The following is a 19,964-nucleotide window of genomic DNA, read 5'->3' as shown; positions in this document are numbered from 1 at the left end:
TTCTTACGTCACTTGCTATTATGGAAACTCTGTATCATGCAACAGTACTTCCCTTAGTGATCAGAGTAATTGGTTCCCCCCTGCCCTGCACAATATTCTAACACATCCTGTTTAATTTTTAGATGGAACACGATGTTAATATATTCTATGTAAAAAAAACCCAGCTGTTCTGTCTTTTAAATGACGGTGGTTGATGTGTTCCCTTGGGTGCCATTGAGTTCGACTTAAGCCAATGGGAGAGTAAGTGCACATCCACAGTTGACCTTGCTTCAGGCAAGGTATGGTTTTCCTGAACTCTCAAATGGTGGTTGTACTCACACGGATGTGTTTGCGTTGGTTTTTTCCAAGATGTGTAATTTTGAATAAACATGGATCAATTTTCATTCATTATTCGAGTTTGTACTTGTTTCTCCTTACTGTGAAGTTACCAGGCTATGCTTGGCTCAGTTTAATAAGATGTGTTCATTTTCATAATCCCACTAATAGAACTTAGAACTCTTCTGTAATTATAATCATTGAGCACCACATTGCAGCAATAGAATGCAATTGTACCTCATTAAAATAGAAACTATCAGTCAAATGGATTTTTAAATGGTATAATTAGACAGAATTTATTTACTTAAAAGTAATTGAGGTTATATGTCAGCATAACCTGAACTTATTTTGTATCAAATAGCTACTTTGAAGCAAAAACAAAGTTTTGGCCAGTCATTAATGGTCTGTGATCTGGTCCAGTTGGTTGTCGTCTTTGACTTGCACTCTTTTTTAATGAAGTGGATGGCTATGTAGATATAGTAGATTTCTAAATAATAGATGGATAAATGGATTAAATAAATAGATGAATGAATGACTAGATAGATGGTTAGATAGGCAGACAGCCAAATGGTTAGATTGAGAGATAGAGGGTTGGATGGGTAGATATATGGAGGAATAGGCACATACATGGCCAGAGGGATAAACAGATGATGGATGGATAGACGATTTTAAGAAATGACTGGTTAAATACCTAGAGGGATGCTTAGATTGAAAAGTGGAAGGTTAGATTATATTGCATTGGCTAGACAGATGTGTAGATCAGATAGATAGATTAGCGATAGATAACTAGGTATAAAGAAAGTCTTGATTGAAAGATGCTGTGTAGAATTATCTAGATGGATCAATGGATGGATGATTAGATGAATTGTCAGGCTGGATAAATGGATGGATTGTCAAGTTGGATATAGATGACTTTGATCATTGGATGCATGGCGAGACAGAACCTAGATAGATTTATTGATGTATAGACATATGGATGGATTGTTTGATAAAAATAGACTACCTACTCGAAATAAATTTCAGTCTTCACTTCAAACATGTAAAGAAAAATGATTGAGTTACGCAACTCCTGTTGTAAAACAAAACATGGCCAGTTCTTGACAGAAAGAACAATTACTGTTATCAAACAGTGCTGGGGAAAAGCACCAAAATGGATTTCAATTAGAAATGCATTTATTTGACAACAAAAAAATTGACTAGATTTGGTGAATTGGCACGCCTGCACCTTATAGGAACTGACACACAAGCATTGTGGGACTTTAAAAAAATATTTATTCCATAACTCCACTCGCAGTCACAAGTCAAACCCCAATCTCTTTCTATTCAGTGGCTTCTTTTGTCAGCAAGTGGAAGGTACAAATGGGCTGATTTGTAAAAGGAAAATGCTGCATTTCTGCTACACATGCTTAACCTGGTTCCCAAGGTCTAGTGCCTACATGTCCAAGGCATCTATTCCTCTAGTGGTCTGGGGTGTGCCCAATTGAGCTATCTATTTCCCAGGTGCTAACAGTAAGACTAAGCATCCAAGTTTATGACCTGGAATGCACTGCCTGAAAGGGCGGTGGAAGCAGATTCAAAACTAACGGGGCAATCGTGCCAGCCCTGGGGAGGCGGGTTTGGAGGCGGGACTGCCAGGAAAATGGCAGAATCTCGGGGTGGGTGCCCATCCAGCCCCTAACCCGCCTCCGTGCCATCTTCCCAGGAGGCGGGTAGCCGAACCGCGCCGTGTCCCGTCTCCTGGAGGCGGGAAGGGGATTACAGCCACTTAACTGCCTGTTAACAGGTAGTTAACCAGCAGTTAAGAGGATTATCCCCATTTTTCCACCAGAGGCGCGGGCTTCCCGATGTCGGCAAACCCCGCCAGGGTCACCGAGGCGAGCAGTGGGTCTGCGGGGGTCGGAGGGGTGCAAAAGTGTGCTGTGGAGGTGAGTGATGGGTGCAACTGTGGAGAGGTAAGTATGTGAGGTGAGTGGAAAGTGATAGAAAATGTTTACTTACCTTTGTTTCTTCCTGCAGGCTTCAACCGTTGGGGATGTGGAGAGTCTCGCATCTCACCGGCAGAGATGACAGAATGGCTGCTGCGTTCTCCGATGCAACAACCATCTAATTTCTGCTCACAAAAGAGGTTTGATGAGCCTTGAATACAAGAACTCATCAAACAACAGAGAATGTCAGTGTTTGACAGCTTCACAGGGCTGTCAAATGATGACAATTCATTTGACAGATGAAAAGTCATACGCTGATGTTCTCTGTAACCAGCTTCCCCTTAATTGGTCAATCAAGAGAAAATAGCGTGGGTTGGCCACAAGTCGATGGAGACGGGACTAAAACCTGACAAGCATCAGTCCCACCTCCAACGCACCCCCATTGACAAAATTGCCACTTATGTTTCAAAAGGGAACTGGATAAATACGTCAAAAAAACAAATTTGCAGGGAAAGAGCAGGTCGAGTGGGACTAATGGGACAACTCTTTCCAAGAGCCGGCACAGGCACGATGGGCCGAACGGCCTCCTTCCGTGCTGTATGGTTCTAAGATATCCAACCCTACCTGGAGACTACCCTGACCCCTTGTTCACTGAGAAAATATGTATGTAATGGCAAACAGATTTCAGATCAATTCAATTGTAGGTGCTTGAACCCGAGTCTGAGCTCTAACCTCTAACTAGGACATCGTATCTGAATGTAGGATGTATTAATAGTCAACCTGAGTGACCATTTGAGTGAGAGTTGGGGTTAATAAATGTTTTTAGTACAAGTACGCAAGGGATTGAGGTTCCAGCTTTTACAGGTGGCTTTCAATTCAAAGCTCATTTCAGACAGATGATTGACATGAAAGTTTTATGTCCATTTGTTTTCAATAGCCTTTAAACCCACTTCTACAGATCATTACTATCCATCACGTATGTCTGCGTGTTATTAAGCTATCATTCTGTGACTTTTATTCTACTGGCACATATTGACCAAGCCAATTTTATTGACTCCCGTTTAAATGCGTATTTGAATCCAAGATTACAATGTCTCGAGTCACTTCTTGTTCAGTCTCCTCTTACAGGATTTCAACGTCTTAAATTATTTTCCGTGGTCTAACTTTCCATTCAGTCCAGTGTGTCACATAATTTCCCAGACTATGGAATTCCAGGGTCTTCACACTCCATCCTATGGAATGCGATGCATTAAATTGCTGCCGGTGCATAGGATTCCTAAACCCGGAAAACGATGCATTTTCCACCCAGTGTCTGTTTGTTGTATTACACATGTTGTTTTTTTTGTGTAATGAAACATTTTCTTTTAGATACAGTTGGATTAGGACAACCGTCGTTGTTTGATGCACAGTTCAGAAGATGGGAAAAGCTAGGAATGTGTTTAACATGAACTGGCTGTCCCCCACCCCTCCCACAAATAAAGACTCGATCGATTCAAAGACGAGTTGATGAGTGAAGTTTGAAGCGATAAGTTAATGAAGTGGCTGCTCAGCAGCCAGCCACGCAGGGGCATCTCAAGGTGCACTCCATGACTTCCACCTCTAGAAGGCACACATCCAACATTGTGCCAGACTCAGTGATATATGAAATAACAACAGAAAATGCTGGAAAAACTCAGCGGGCCAGGGCAGCATCCGTGGAAAGAGAAACAGAGTTAACGTTTCAGGTCGATGACCTTTCGTCAGAACTGGAAAAAAGCAGGAAATGGAAAGCAGATTTAGGGGCTGGGAAAAGGGGGAGGGGATGAAAGACCAAAAGGGGCGGTCAGTGATAGGATAGAAAGCAGGAGAGATTAAGAGACATTGAGAGACATTAAGAGATATTCAAAGCGAGAGGAGGTGGTAATAGGACAGGTTAAGGAACAAAGGATGGCTCTAGATGGGGTGTGAAGTGATCCTCTGAAAATGACGGGCCATCAGGCGCCTGCCCCACACTCACGATGGCCGGAGCATCGCGACGAGACACTTGCTATCCCTCCGCAACCAGGCAATCTCCGGGGAGAGGCAAAAAATCAACCCAGGGCCAATAAGAGAAAAAAAGTCTCCCCCACCTCAGGCGATCAAAACCAGTCCAGGAGATCATATACGTACATATACAATGTGTGTGCTTCGGGATTGTTTGTGTTTGTACCTTGAGCGCATGTGGTTATTATATGCTGCAGAATCTATGCCTTCGGTCTCACCTTAATCTCCCCCCCCCCCCCCCCCCAAACACTCTCTCGCTGGCTCTCTCTCTTGGCTCCATTCTGCTTCAGGTGGTATTGTTGCGGGTGTACGTCTCCGTGTTTTACGCTGACGGATCTGCTTTATTCATTCTTCTGCTTCTCCTCCCTCTTTTTTTTCTCTCCTCAGCACAAAGTCCAACAGTGGCCGATCCCTTGCAGCAAGCTTACGCAGGCATGCAACACTATACAGGTCATTAATATTGCATGCGTTAATTACGGCCTGTTTCCGTAAAAAAAAAAAAAAAATGGCCTGTTTTCTTTCGGTTCTGTTGATTTTAATAAGAAAAAGGAGTTTGGTGTTGTACTGACATCGTAACGGGCAACCGTTGCATGAGACAGGTGGTGGGGGGGTGTAGGGGGAGAGCGAGGAGCTCTCCTTAGATCGAAGGATTTGTTTCTTTATCATAACTGGATCGGATGAGGAAACATTTTTATTTTACGCAGCAAGTTGATGTGATCTGGGACGCGCTGCCCGAAAGGGCGGTGGAAGCAGCTTCAATAGTAACTTTCAATACCTGGGATAGCAGGAATGACGTATGAGGAGAGATTGGGTCGATTGGGCTTATACTCGCTGGAGTTTAGAAGAATGAGAGGGGATCTCATTGAAACTTATAAAATTCTAACAGGACTAGACAGACTAGATGCAGGAATGATGTTCCCGATGGCGGGGGAGTCCAGAACCAGGGGTCACAGTCTAAGGATAAGGGGTAAGCCATTTAGGACTGAGATGAGGAGGAATTTCTTCACCCAGAGAGTGGTGAACCTGTGGAATTCTCTACCACAGAAGGCAGTAGAGGCCAATTCATTAAATATATTCAAGAAGGAGTTAGATATATGTCTTAAGGCTAAAGGGATCAAGGGATATGGGGAGAAGACAGGGACAGGGTACTGAGTTTGGATGATTAGCCATGATCTCATTGAATGGCAGAGTAGGCTCGAGGGGCCGAATGGCCTACTCCTGCTCCTATCTTCTATGTTTCTATGTTTCAAAAAGGAATTGGATATATACTTGAAGGGGAAAAATTTACAGGGCTATGGAGAAAGAGTGGGATTAATTGGGATCGCTCTACCAGAGAGCCGGCACAGGCACAATGGGCTGAATGGCCTCCTTCTGTGCTGTATCATTCTATGAATGTGATAAAGAAGATAACATTGAAAAAAAAACACCCAGTGTCGTACTGAGGCAGGCAGAGCAGAAGAGCTCCAGGTTTGATCAGTGGTCTGTGTTGCGTTGGTGAGCTGAGCCATCAGTTGGGATGCTACATGTGGCGTCGGACACCTCTGGGCCAGGGAGGCTGACCATCGGTCAAGATACCCGCCCATCGTTGCTGCGCTGGACGCCTGTGGAGTGAGGGCCTGAACCAGGCTCTGCTCTGGTCAAGTAGGCCGGTGGTGCATCGCAGTCCAGGCTCGTGCATGCACAGCGGTCGTTTGGGTGAATTGCCAGTGGGACCTTTGCCCCAGGGCAAGAATCAGCACTTTGGGGAGGGGGCGGGGGGGGGGAAGAAATTGTAAAAAAAATAGATACTGAGGAGCAATTCCAAGGCATTAAGTTCGGGGTGACTCCACAAGCTGTGAAAGGAATATTCGAGTTTGTTGCCTTGAAGAGACTCCCAGGTATCGATTGTTTGTACGAAACACTGCAACGTCTGTGGGGAGGGTCTTACTCTGTTTTGGTGGCATTGTTATAATGACCATCAGGACCCTATGAAGTTGACTTAATGATGATGTCTAACCTGCACTGTAAAAACTGTGACGCTATCAATTACCAGAACTTAAAGTATGTGACGTGAATCAGTCATTCACGAAAGAAAGACTTATGAAATAATACTGAGCGGCCTGCGGGTGGCGCTGTCCAGGGAGAGTATAAATACTCGGGCACGGGCCCAGCTTGCGCAGGACATTCTTAACAGGAACTAGTGAAGGACACAACTGGACCTCCATGTTGTAAAGCAGTTGATTAAAGCTTTGTTTAACGCTTAGACCAAGTGCCTAGTATGTACATTTTTTTTTAATTGACAGGTTCAGAGGGCATTGGAGCATTCTGGGTGGGTGGGGGAGGGGCACACCAGCCTCTTTGTTGGGGGGGGTGGAAATAGCTAACTTTGTTGAAACATTGAAGTCAGTGTTAATCTTGTTACATTAATGAGCGTTGCCAGTAGTGTGCACAAGCGCTGTGACTCTCCCTTCCTGTGACCAATGTTCCATATGCTTTTGATTTTGGGTGTCGTCTCGTCCAATCACCACTTGCATACCGAGGAACAAGAGGAGGCCATTCAACTCCCTCTAGCCTGCTCCACCACTCAATTAGATCACGGCTGATTTGCACCTACATTCCATTTACCCGCCTTTGCTTCATATCCTTTGATCCCCATACCCAACCAAAAAAATCGATCGATCTCAGTCTTGAAAGTTTCAGCTGACCCCTCGGCATCCACTGCCTTTTTGGGGGAGAGAGTTCCAGATTTCTACTACTCTTTGTGTGACACGACGTTGGATTAGCACCTCCCCGCTTCACCTGTTTCTGATTCCCTCTTTGAGCAGTAAATTGGTCGGACTCCCTATCAGGCGCGCTTCCCTCCCTGGCCAATTGTCCTTCACTCGCTGTGCCCAGGCAACCCACTGCACCCAAGTGAAGGGCCAGGAAGATCTACCCTTTAAGCTTCTCTATTCTCTGGCTTTGCCCTGTACTAATGACATTGGCCTTAGAGCCAGGAAAATTGCTGTTCCTACTCATGTTACCTCGTTAGTGGCCAAATCTTAAATCCCAGTGTCAGCCGTGGCTCAGTGGACAGCACGCCTCGCCTCAGGGTCAGAAGGTTGTGGGTTCAAGTCCCACTCCAGAGACTTGAGCACAAAAATCTAGGCTGACGCTCCCAGTGTAGTGCTGAGGGAGTCGTTGACAAAGCTTTCAAGTATCGGGAGCAACCGCAATGAGCTTGACCCTGTGGATTTGCACCCGGGAGGAGTTTACCGGATTGGCAATCGGAAGCGTGGACCTGGATTGATTTTTATTTCCGTCGCGAGCTCAGCAGGCACCGCGACCACTTTGTAGTACAACTGCTACCGCCCTGGCTCTTCGAGCCTGGGCCCTATCTGGTCAACACTGGGCAGTTCACACAGCGAGTGAGTCACCCGGGGGGAAGTATTTGTGGTGGAGTTTCTGGAATGGACACGAGCCTCGTCCAACATCTCCCCAGTGAGGAGAGAACCACCTTTTAAAGACAAAAATTACAGGCAGATTACAGTGATTCCTGTATCCTGCCATGTCCCGCAGGTAGGTCAAGATTCTTCCTCATTGTGAAGTCCTCAAAAATGTGGACATAAACCGCCACAGAATGCCATTCACATTCTGACTCTGGGGCAATAGTTACTTCATCCCCTGAAGTGCTCGGTGTAGCAATTACAAGGCCCACAACTTCTGAATGAGGTTAGATATATAATTTCTGACAGAACGGTGGCTTTATGATGTTGGCGGGCGGTTTACATTTGTTCCCCTCAGTGACAACTGTCTAGCCCAGAGTGAACAAGACAACTTGGAACGATGAAAACTATTTCATCACTTGAACTGCTTAATCGGCCATCTGTGTCTGCAATTGTTGCCCAAGGGGGTAACGATGAGCATAAAAAATCTGAGATATTTGATCTATCCATGAAGATGAGACTATTTAATCCTTGGAATCTGAGTCCTTGGTTTCCAGAATGCTTTGACATTTGACTAACAGTGTAGAACACAGCGGGGCGAACTCTGAAAGGGCTCTTTGCTGTCATTTGACATTTGCGATTGTAGCATTACTAATACTGCACCAACTATCTACCAGAGAAGTAAGCCGTGAAATTCTGGAAGGTTTTGCGGAGATGGGAGGCCTGAAGGGAAACATCTGCCCTCCCATTGACAACCGCCCTGACCCCATCCTTGACCCCAGGGGGGGAACGCCCGTGCTGTTCTTGGCGCACATATGGTTCCATCGACCGACAGACTTGGCAATGCAATTGATCGCCCTGCGAACAATTTCAAATCCCATCTTCAGATTTCTAAACTGCCCCTCAGACCCCCGCCTCCCCCCCACACACAATCCTAGTAACGCTGGACACCATCAGGTACAGGGAGTTGCTCACATAGCATACATCCCTTGTTTAAATTGTATTAGGATTGCCAATTAAAAAATTTTTTTTATTCGTTTATGGGATGTTGGCGTTGGTGGCAAGGCCAGCATTTATTGCCCATCCCTAATTGCCCTTGAGAAGGTGGTGGTGAGCCGCCTTCTTGAACCGCTGCAGTCCGTGTGGTGAAGGTACTCCCACAGTGCTATTCGGGAGGGAGTTCCAGGATTTTGACCCAGCGACGATGAAGGATCGGCAATATACTTTTAAGTCAGGATGGTGTGTGTGACTTGGAGGGGAACTTGGAGGTGGTGGTGTTCCCATGCGCCTGCTGCCCTTGTCTTTCTAGGTGGAAGAGGTCGCGGGTTTGGGAGGTGCTGCCGAAGAAGCCTTGGCGAGTTGCTACAGTGCATCTTGTAGATGGTGCACACTGCAGCCACGGTACGCCGGCGGTGGAGGAAGTGAATGTTTAAGGTGGCGGATGGGGTGCCAATCAAGCGGGCTGCTTTGTCCTGGATGGTGTCGAGCTTCTTGAGTGTTGTTGGAGCTGCACTCATCCAGGCAAGTGGAGAGTATTCCATCACACTCCTGACGTGTGCCTTGTAGATGGTGGAAAGGCTTCGGGGAGTCAGGAGGTGAGACACTCGCCGCAGAATACCCAGCCTCTGACCTGCTCTTGTCTGAATGGACATATTCCAGGAGGTTTTATCACATGACCGCCGGCCTCCAACCGCCCCGCCCCCACACTCCCACCATTGGTCGCGCGACATGCCCATCTTGAACAGACTCTGGAACCCGATTGGGTGAGTCTTTAAACTGTTGGTCAAACGGCCATTTTTCCTTTAACTAATAAATAAAAGTGATCAAAGGTAATGAAGAAAACAAGACGATTCTTTTTCGTGCCCCGATGACTTTTTCTCCCCGGGTGTTGCTCCCAGCAGTTGTCCCCGGAGATTAATCTTCAATTCCAGGTGACTCCAGGCCAATCCTGGCCAGTCGGTGGGTGACCCCAGATTGTGTGATGGTGGCCCAGAATTTCAAGAACATAAGAATTAGGAGCAGGAGGAGGCCATTCGGCCCCTCGAGCCTGCTCCCGCCATTCAATAAGATCATGGCTGATCTTCGGCCTCATCTCCACTTTCCTGCACTATCCCCATACCCCTTGATTCCCTTAATATCCAAAAATCTTATCGACCTCAACTTGGAAAAAAAGGGGCAGAACCCAGAACAACAGCTGGAACTGGATTCCACCTGATATTTCTGGCCCCCTCCCCCTCCCCCCCCCACCGCCCCATCCCCAGAAATTTTGATGGAAACTTATCATTTTAATTAATGTGTACTGTTAAACTTAACCTGATGGCTTTGGCTGGGTTAGTGCACCCCCTACCCTTCCCCATCCCACCCCATCCTCAGGAGCTCTGCTGATGGGGTGAGATGAAGAGGGGTGGGAGGAAGCTCATGAGGAGCATTAACACCGGGCACGGACCAGTCGGGGCCCGAATGGCCTGTTTCTGTGCTGTAAATTCAATGTGATTCTGGGCAGCATTCAACCGCGCAGACTACAAAAGTTCCAGGTTCAATCCCTCCTCTTCTGCCGCCCACCTGATTTCAGCAGCAGCAGTCAGCTCACCCCAAGTGTCCTCAGTGGCCCCTGGAACCGGGAGGGTGGGGATAAAAGCCCGCCCGGGTTCCCCGCTCCCGATTGCTATCCAGTGACCCTGTTGGTGTACGTGGACAATCAGGTGAGGGGCAGAATCTGGTTTGACTCTGGATCAGTCCCCCTACAAAAAAACAACCCCAAGACCAAATAGCTGGCTAACACTCACTCCGTAAGCTCACACGTGAAGAATGGAATGAGGCAGTGGAGAGCTGCTAGTGCCCTAGCAACAACAAAAGAACTCGCTACCACAAGGAGTAGTTGAGGCGAATAGCATAGAGGCATTTAAGGGGAAGCTCGATAAACACATGAAGGAGAAAGGAATATTCTGATAGGGTGCGATGAAGAGGGGTGGGAGGAGGCTGCTGTGGAGCATAAACACCGGCACGGACCAGTTAGGCCCGAGTGGCCTGTTTCTGGGCTGTACGTATTATTCAGCGTATGTCAGAAGTGGGGCAAGGGGGGAGCAAAAGGGGGAGGCAATCGGTAAAAGAAAACTACAAAAGAGAACTCTCTTTTAATGAGAAGCAAAGTTAGAGTCGAGGTTGAGCTGGCCGGGGCTGGCATTTTCAGGCAGGTGAGCTGAGCAGATTGTAGGTTTGTTCCGGTGCATCCTTCATCCAACCCATCTCCCAGTGCAGTGCTTGACACCACCACCTCCAGATTGCGTCTGTCACTCCGGCAGACCCAGGGGTGGAGCAACCGGCTGGGTTGGAGATTGAATTCCCTAATTATTTTCATTTGGAATAAAATGAAGAAAAATACTTGTACCCCCCCCGAATGAGTGGCACATCGCAACAACAAATAAAAGTGCGGCTGGAACCAAAGCGTTTTTTTTTTCCCTTTTGTGAGTCCATTTGGCGCCTTCGCCGCCCTGAGTCAGGAGGAGTTGGCAGTCTGTGCTAAATAATTACAGGCCAGGAGTGGCATGGACTGGGCATTATGCCACAATTTATTTTTCAAAGAAATAAATGGAAATATAAACTCCTAACCTGATTGCAGCAGGAGTCAGACTGTCATTCCGCACACGGATTAATTTTCAATCAGAAATGAGCAACAACCTGCATTTATATATCGAAACATAGAAAAATAGGAGCAGGAGTAGGCCATTCGGCCCTTCGAGCCTGCTCCGCCATTCAATATGATCATGGCTGATCCTCTATCTCAATACCATATTCCCGCTCTCTCCCCATACCCCTTGATGTCTTTTGTGTCTAGAAATCTATCAATCTTCTTCTTAAATATATTCAATGACATGGTGATTAAAAATGTCCCAAGGCTTTTAAGCAACATAGGAACAGAAGGAGGCCATTCAGCAACCTCGAGCCTTCAAATCAATCGTGGTTTTTGTGTATCTTAACTTCTTCTTCCTACCTTGGTTTCACACCCTTGCCTAACCAAAATCTATCAATCCCAATTTTGACATTTTCAATTGATCCGGAGTCTCAACAGCTTTCGGGGGGGGGAGGGAGTTCCAGATTTCCACTACCCTTTGTTTGAAGAAGTGCTTCCTGGCATCGCCCATTGCATGGCCGAGCTCTAATTTTAAGGTCGTGCCCTTGTTTGGCCTTAATAGCCTTTTCCTGATCTTAAAAAAAAATTCTGTGTGATTATGTGTGGGAAAAACTAAAAGGGTTAATTTCCTGCTCTCACACTCCCAGCACTCACCAGAAGTATGGAACAGATAATCAGAGTAACCCTATCTTGGGCCTGTGCTCCCTTTGAGCCCTTTTGGGAGTGCGGGATTGGCGTTTAGTATTAGGGTGCTAAGAATCCTTTTTTTTTAAGTAGATGGATAGATAAGCTAGTACAATAGCAAAATACTGCAGATGCTGGAAATCCGAAATAACAACAGAAATTGCTGGAAAAACTCAGCAGGCCAGGCAACATCCGTGGAGAGAAAATAGAGTCAACGTTTTGGGTGAAAACCCTTTGTCAAGACTAAAGAAGCACAGGAAATGAAATAGATAAGAGGCCAGGCTGGGAGAGAACAAAAGAGGAGAGACATTAAGAGATATTCAAAACGAGACGAGATGGTGATAGGACTAGTGGAGACAAAAGATGGCTCTAGATTAGATGTGAAATGCGCTGGCAGAATGGGAGACAGCTGCCATGTGGATAGATAAGCTATTTCAGTTCCTGCCAATAAGAAAACATGAGCTGCAATATCAAATAATTCTTTCCTTCTCTCTCCCCTTGTTTAGGTCCTCCTGCTCCATGCTCCATTTCCCAGTTGAGAGTGCAGCCAGGCCTCTGCCAGTGCGACTCTAGAATCAGATGGAAGGGAGATGCATCAGAGTGACCCTGGGGGTGGGGGGGGGGGGTGGGGGAGGGGGGAGCGGTCAATCACCCTCCCATTTCATTTCCCTCACTCCCTCCAGGAAGCTGTCTATCCTCTTGCTCTTTGCCTGCCTCGGTAGCTGAGATGGCGAGGTTGGCCTCGTGAGAAACCGCGGGCATGAAGCCGCATCGTGCCATTACGTAGCACGGCCTGTCGGTGTGCCAACACCGCCACGCAGCGTCGAAGCAATGCGTTCCAAAATGGCCGAGCGATGAGCGGGGCTGGGAGACGGTGCGAGTCCTCAAAGCAAAAAAACACATCTTAAATAACTCACAGGATCTTGTGCACACTGTCCGGCCCATGCTGACCATTGAATGGTCACCAGTAACCTTGAACTCCTAAATACAATTTCAAAATGTAGCAATGTTTTGACAATACAGCCTGCCTATTAAGAACCAAAATAGGGAATGGGGAAAAAAAAGGGTTTTGTCTCTGAAGGCCACAGGCTTTTAACTGAGACAGGGTTTTGGGATATGGCAGTATTGTTATTGAACCCAATGTTGCTCTAGTCCACGGTGGTTATTATTGAACTTCATTTTCTAATAACAGGGCATCTCTATCTTTACTTTAAAGTAATGTGCCAGTATCTTTGGACATTTCCTGTTCTGCCCTTTTCAGTATCTAAATTAACTGATTATTTGCATTGTTTGAATATGCTGAAGGAATTAAATGGTTTGTGAGACTGACTTATTTTTGTTTGCAACTCAACAGCAGCCTACCCAGCAGCCTATGCTCCTATTAGTCAAGCGTTTCCACAGCAACCCCCCATAATTCCTCAGCAACAAAGAGAAGGTAAGACAAAGGAGGCTTTGCTCAGTTTTACTTCAAATGTACTCGCCGCTTTTGAAACAGCATTGTTCAAAGTGGCCAGCAAAGAAAGATTCACTTCGGTGTATAATTCTAGCCAACAAAAGGTGTGTGTTTATCGGGAATTGGAGAGTGACTGGGAGCATTTTGGCTTGAAGTAAAACAGGCCCTGATTTATATGACTGATGGGTGGTTAAATCCCAGCAGAAATGGAAACTATATTTCTATCGACATGGTCTCAATGTGACATGACAAAGCAAGCTTCGAGTGACTTTCTTGGATTATGAACACTTTTTTTTTTAGTGGAAAATCTACAAGTATATGTGTCGTATGACATGACAAATATCTCCACTCATGAGGTGACCATAGTCATCCTTCACGAGTAATCCAATCAGGCTCACTTGTCATGGCAGGCCTTGGCCTTTTGGTATTATTTTATGGCTATCAATCAGTTAAGCTTAAAAATGAACACTAGGGATTCCCGACAGATTGTACCCAACGTGATTGCAAGTTGACTGGATTCTTTTCATGGTTCGTGAGCGGCATTAACAGTTCGCTATCCACGTACCAGCTTCGTTGTGGAAATGGAACTATTTTAAGCCGTCTCTCTCCCTCTAGGTTTACCCATCCCACCTCTTGCCACGCAGTCGTTCTCCCAACATAGAAACATAGAAGATAGGAGCAGGAGTAGGCCATTCCGCCCCTCGAGCCTGCTCCGCCATTCAATGAGATCATGGCTGATCATCCAAATTCAGTACCCTGTCCCTGCTTTCTCCCCATATCCCTTGATCCCTTTAGCCTTAAGAAATATATCCAACTCCTTCTTGAATATATTTAATGAATTGGCCTCTACTGCCTTCTGTGGTAGAGAATTCCACAGGTTCACCACTCTCTGGGTGAAGAAATTCCTGTGGCGGCTTTTTAAGCTTAACTGATTGATAGCCATAAAATAATACAATATGGCGGCTAGGTGGCCTGTTCCCACATCTCTGCCAATAGAAGTTTGAGGCAGCCAGTGGCACAGGTTGAGTAACATGTTGTTCCTCTCTCAGTGTAGCCTGGCTGAGATCGAGGACTCACAGTGAATGGAGCAAGTTCGGGGACGAGGGGAAGAGGAGGATCTGGGTCCTACCACTCTCTAATGCAAAACAGTGGAGCATAAGCATACTGAATCAAGGGGCCACCTACACATACACAGAATGGAAGGGCATCACCATGGATACTGCTGCTTCTAGAATCATAGAACAGAATCATAGAACGATTACAGCACAGAAGGAGGCCATTCGGCCCGTCGAGCCTGTGCCGGCTCTCTGCAAGAGCACTTCAGCTAGTCCCACTCCCCCACCCTTTCCCCGTAGCCCTGCAAATTGTTTTCCCTCAGGTACTTATCCAACTCCCTTTTGAAAGCCAGGATTGAATCTGCCTCCACCACCCTCTCAGACAGTGTATTCCAGATCCTAACCACTCGCTGCGTAAAATCAGTTTTTCCTCATGTCGCCTTTGGTTCTTTTGCTAATCACCTTAAATCTGCGTCTTCTGGTTCTCGATCCTTCCACCAATGGGAACAGTTTCTCTCTATCTGCTCTGTCCAGACCCCTCATGATTTTGAACACCTCTATCAAATCTCCTCTCAACCTTCTCTGCTCTAAGGAGAACAATCCCAGCTTCTCTAGTCTATCCATGTAACTGAAGTCCCTTATCCCTGGAACCATTCTTGTAAATCTTTCCTGCATCCTCCCTAAGGCCTTCACATCCTTCCTAATATGTGGTGCCCAGAATTGGACACAATACTCCAGTTGAGGCCGAAACAGTGTTTTATAAAGGATCATCATAACTTCCTTACTTTTGTACTCTATGCCTCTATTTATGAAGCCCAGGATCCTGTATGCTTTTTTAACCACTTTCTCAACCTGCCCTGCCCTGCCCTGCCCTGCCTCCTTCAATGATTTGTGCACATACACCCCCAGGTTTCTCTGTTTGTGCACCCACTTTATAATTGTACCCTTTAGTTTAAGTAACCAATTAGGCTATTTTAATTTGGTACCCTAATCATTTCCATCTGTTCCTTCCCAAATGAGATGTCAATGTCCCTTTAAAATGACTCTGGGATGTAGTGCTGGCTGTAACCCGTTAAAGTCATGGGAGGGAACAGAATAAGCATTAGGTACTTGTTGGAAAAATAAAATTCGTTCTCTCTTAGCTTTCTCCTGAAGACACTGAACTGTGCTGAGCACAGGTGCCAGAGGTTCTATTGCACCAAGTGGTCATTATTCATGTGCGAAGCCAGACAGTCAGCATCTAATTGTAGAGGAGATCATAGCTGTGACCTCTTTGGACACCCACACAAGTATACTTTACAGCCAGAGGCAACTATAAAGCACTCATTAATTCTGGGCATGTGGGCGTCGCTGGCAAGCCTGACATTTATCGCCCGTCCCTCGTCGCTCTGAGAAGGTGGTGGTGGTGATGATGTGGTGATGATGGCCTTCGTCTGTAGATGTTTGATACAACTGAATGGCTTGCTAGGCCACTTCAGAGTCATGTATAGGCCAGACCAGGTAAGGACGGCCGGTATCCTTCTCTAAAGGACATTAGTGAACCAGTTGGGTTTTTACGACCATCCAACAAATTTATGGTCACTTTTACTGCCTTTGTGCCTGCCGTGGCTCAGTGGGTAGCAACCTCGCCTCTGAGTCCGGAGGTTGTGGGTTCAAATCCCACTCAAGGGACTTGAGCACAAAAATCTAGGCTGACTCTCCAGTGGAGTGCTGCACTGTCGGAGGTGCCGTCTTTAGGATGAGATGTTAAACCGATGCCCCGTCTGTTCTCTCTGGTAAAAGATCCCATGGCCACTATTTTGAAGAAGAGCAGGGGAGTCCTCCCCGGTATCCTGGCCAATATTTATCCCTCAATCAACATAATAAAAAAAAAACAGATAATCTGGTCATTATCATGTTGCTGTTTGTGGGAGCTTGCTGTGCACAAATTGGCTGCCACATTTCCTACATTACAACAGTGACTACACATCAAAAAGTACTTCATTGGTAATAAAGGGCTTTGGGACGTCCAGTGGTCGTGAAAGGCGCTACAGAAATGCAAGTCTTTCTTTTACTGACGCCAGCTTTATATTTCCAGATTTTTTTAATTGAATTCAGATTACCGAGTAGGATTTAGAACTCACCTTCTCTGGATTATTAGTTCACGTCTCTGGATTACTAGTTGAGTAACATAACCACTACACTACAATGGCCACTGACATCTGTTGGCGCACAGGTGCCTTATTGCCCGGTATTTTTGACACACATCTCCATCAACTACACATTCTTGTCCCAAGATGTCGAGATCACTTTGCTTTAGATACTGGAATGTCACGTGCTCGTAGTTCTTAGTTACTGACCGCCTCAGCGCCCTCATAGTTAACGTTTCAGGTCTGGGACCCTTCATCAGAACTGGAAAAGGCTAGAACGATAGCAAAATACTGCGGATGTTGGAAATCCGAAATAACAACAGAAAATGCTGGAAAAACTCAGCAGGTCAGGCAACATCCGTGGAGAGAAATTTGAGTTGACGTTTCGGGTCGAACCCTTCTTCAAGAAGGGTTCGACCCGAAACGTCAACTCAAATTTCTCTCCACGGATGTTGCCTGACCTGCTGAGTTTTTCCAGCATTTTCTGTTGTTATTTTGGAAAAGGCTAGAGTTTTCCAGTTCTGACGACGGGTCCCAGACCTGAAACGTTAACTCTGTTTCTCTCTCCACGGATGCTGCCTGGCCTGCTGAGTGCTTCCAGCATTTTCTGTTGTTATTTCAGATTTCCAGCATCCACAGTATTTTGCTATTGTTACCCTCATAGTTAACCTGTCTGAAGACAGAATCATTGGCTATTTACAAATGCTGGCGTCAGTAAAAGAAAGACTTGCATTTCTGTGGCGCCTTTCACGATCACTGGACGTCCCAAAGCCCTTTATTGCCAATGAAGTACTTTTTGAAGTGTAGTCACTGTTGTAATGTAGGAAATGTGGCAGCCAATTTGTGCACAGCAAACTCCCACTGAGAAGCATCCGGGAAGGCGCCGAACACCTCGAGTCTCTTCGCCGGGAGCAAGCGGAAGCCAAGCGCAAGCAGCGCAAGGAGCGCACGTCAACCCAAGCACCCCACCCACCCGCCCCTTCAACCACCGTCTGCCCCACCTGTGACAGAGACTGTAGGTCCCGCATTGGACTCATCAGTCAGCTGAGAACTCATTTTTAATGTGGAAGCAAGTCATCCTCAGTTCCGAGGGACTGCCTAAGAGAAGAGAGATTTACAAATAGGCATGGAAGAAGATATACAATATGTTACAATAGACTGGTTGCTCCAGAGTTAAACCGCAGACACGTGGCGCCCCCTCTGGGCTGATGTGTTGTGCTCATTGTAGGTAGTCACTCCCTTGGCCATCCATTCTTCTGCATGCTCTGATGTGGAATGATTTAATACTGAGTGTCTTGGCACTTGAATACTGTAAATATCTGACGGCGCTATTTGTTCTCCTTCAGGACCAGAGGGCTGCAATCTGTTCATCTACCATCTGCCGCAGGAGTTTGGGGATGCTGAGCTCATGCAGATGTTCATGCCTTTTGGCAATGTCATCTCTGCCAAAGTCTTTGTTGACCGTGCCACCAACCAAAGTAAATGCTTCGGTGAGTGAAATCCCTTATTTGACTGGGGGGTGGGTGGAGGGGCAGGTGGGGGTGGGAGGGGGAATTGGGGGGCGGGACCTTTGATTGCGTTTGATCTGTTGGGGCAGAAATAGTGATGCCGGGCACTAACAGAGTGGAGAATTTGCAGAGGCAAAAACCGTTTGCAATCCTGTAGGATTTTCTATTGAGGTATCTTTTACTGGATTTTTTACTGGGCAGTATGAAGGTGTTAAGTGAGCTTGCACTGAACGCTAACTAGAACCAGGACTTCCGATGACAGAAGATGGGAATAAGAAAGTTAGGCAAGATGGAGTTTCAGTTAAAGAAGCGATCCCATCAGACCTCCTCTAAATCTCTAAATACAACTGTGATTCATATTAAAATTTAGATGCATTTATTTTAGGAACAGTTCTGTGAGTGATGCTATCATCAGAGGAACTGACTGGGAGAACTTACTCAGCCTGACATGTGAGGGAAATGCAGTAGCTTTATTAGATATAGACTGAAAGTGTTGATATGAATTAGCATCAGGCGATATTGTCCCTATATTTTATCAGGAATTAGCATTTGGTGGACTGGGACATGAGACTGGAAAAGCTTGGCCTAAGTGGCTTAAAAGGAGGTGATTAAGACAGGGCCTCATTGAGGTATATAAGACAACAACCAGTATAGAAAAGGTTAATTCAAAACATTATTTTCTCTTGAAAAGTTAAGGCTGAGGGATGACCTAATAGAGGTCTGTAAAATTATGAAAGGTTTTGATAAAGCAGACACAGAGCAGAGAGTGTTTCCACTTGTGGGGAAGAGCAAAACTAAAGGCCATCAATATAAGATAGTCTGTGACATGAATCAGTCATTCATGAAAGAAAGACTTATGTAATAATACTGAGCGGCCTGCGGGTGGCGCTGTCCAGGGAGAGTATAAACACTCGGGCACGGGCCCAGCTTGCGCAGGACATTCTTAACAGGAACTAGTGAAGGACACAACTAGACCTCCATGCTGTAAAACAGTTGATTAAAGCTTTGTTTAATGCTTAGACCGAGTGCCGAGTAGTTTTCTTACGTCAGTCACCAAGAAATCCAATAGGGAATTCAGAAGAAACTTCTTTACCCAGAGAGTGGTGAGAATGTGGAACTCGCTACCACAGGGAGTGGTGGAGGCAAATAGTATAGATGCATTTAAGGGGAGGCTAGATAAGCACATGAGGGAGAAGGGAATAGAGGGTTATGCTGATAGATTTAGATGAGGAAAGACGGGAGGAGGCTCGAGTGGAGCATAAACGCCGGCATGGACTAGTTGGGCCGAATGGCCTGTTTCTGTGCCGTATATCCTGTGTATTTCTACGTAATGACTTCAAACTAGTAGTATGACAAGGGGGCACAGGTTGAAACGAGGAGTCAGATAGCTTTTTTCACACAAAAAGTAATCAATATGCGAATTGGGCTTCTTGGTTGGGCATTGGAGGCCTAGACTTCAGAGTTAGTTAAGAAACACTTGCTGCTCGGAGGGAAAGGGCAGTAGTTTCTTTCTAAATGGATGAACTGAGACGTAATATAAGGGCTAATTTTACAAGGTTCCACTGCTGATGCAGACCCTGGTTTGATGAGAGAGTGGGGTCATCGATCTGTCTGGAACACTGTAGTCCTGATTCTCTGGTCTGCATCTGCCACACTGATAGCTGGCTTGTCGTCTGTCTGTGGTAATATAAACTGGAATCTGTCAATATCTTGTGTAGGCGTTAAACCTCGGCCCTCGCCACCGCCCCACCCCCCCTCCCCATCGCTAATAAAACAAAAAATTGAGCCATGGATCTATTCATAGTTTTACGACTGCCTTTAAAATGAGGTAAGGTTCC

General features: G+C 46.1%; 1 protein-coding gene across 1 annotated transcript in view; it reads left to right on the top strand.

Annotated features, from left to right (window-relative positions):
- Positions 1 to 19,964, top strand: part of LOC147097350 (CUGBP Elav-like family member 4) — a 345,078-nt gene that overhangs the window by 268,422 nt on the left and 56,692 nt on the right. The window contains exons 8-10 of the mRNA XM_085972256.1: positions 4,650 to 4,712; positions 13,336 to 13,416; positions 17,965 to 18,108. Of these exons, the coding sequence (XP_085828382.1) occupies positions 4,650 to 4,712; positions 13,336 to 13,416; positions 17,965 to 18,108 (288 nt within the window). The remainder of the gene's footprint in view (positions 1 to 4,649; positions 4,713 to 13,335; positions 13,417 to 17,964; positions 18,109 to 19,964) is intronic.

The sequence above is a fragment of the Somniosus microcephalus genome, chromosome 32 (genome assembly GCF_052327205.1).
Source record: "Somniosus microcephalus isolate GS21.2 chromosome 32, FLI_Smic_1.0, whole genome shotgun sequence".
NCBI lineage: Eukaryota > Metazoa > Chordata > Chondrichthyes > Squaliformes > Somniosidae > Somniosus > Somniosus microcephalus.
Note: the sequence above shows the minus strand (reverse complement) of the source record. Positions and strands in the feature narration are given on the sequence as shown.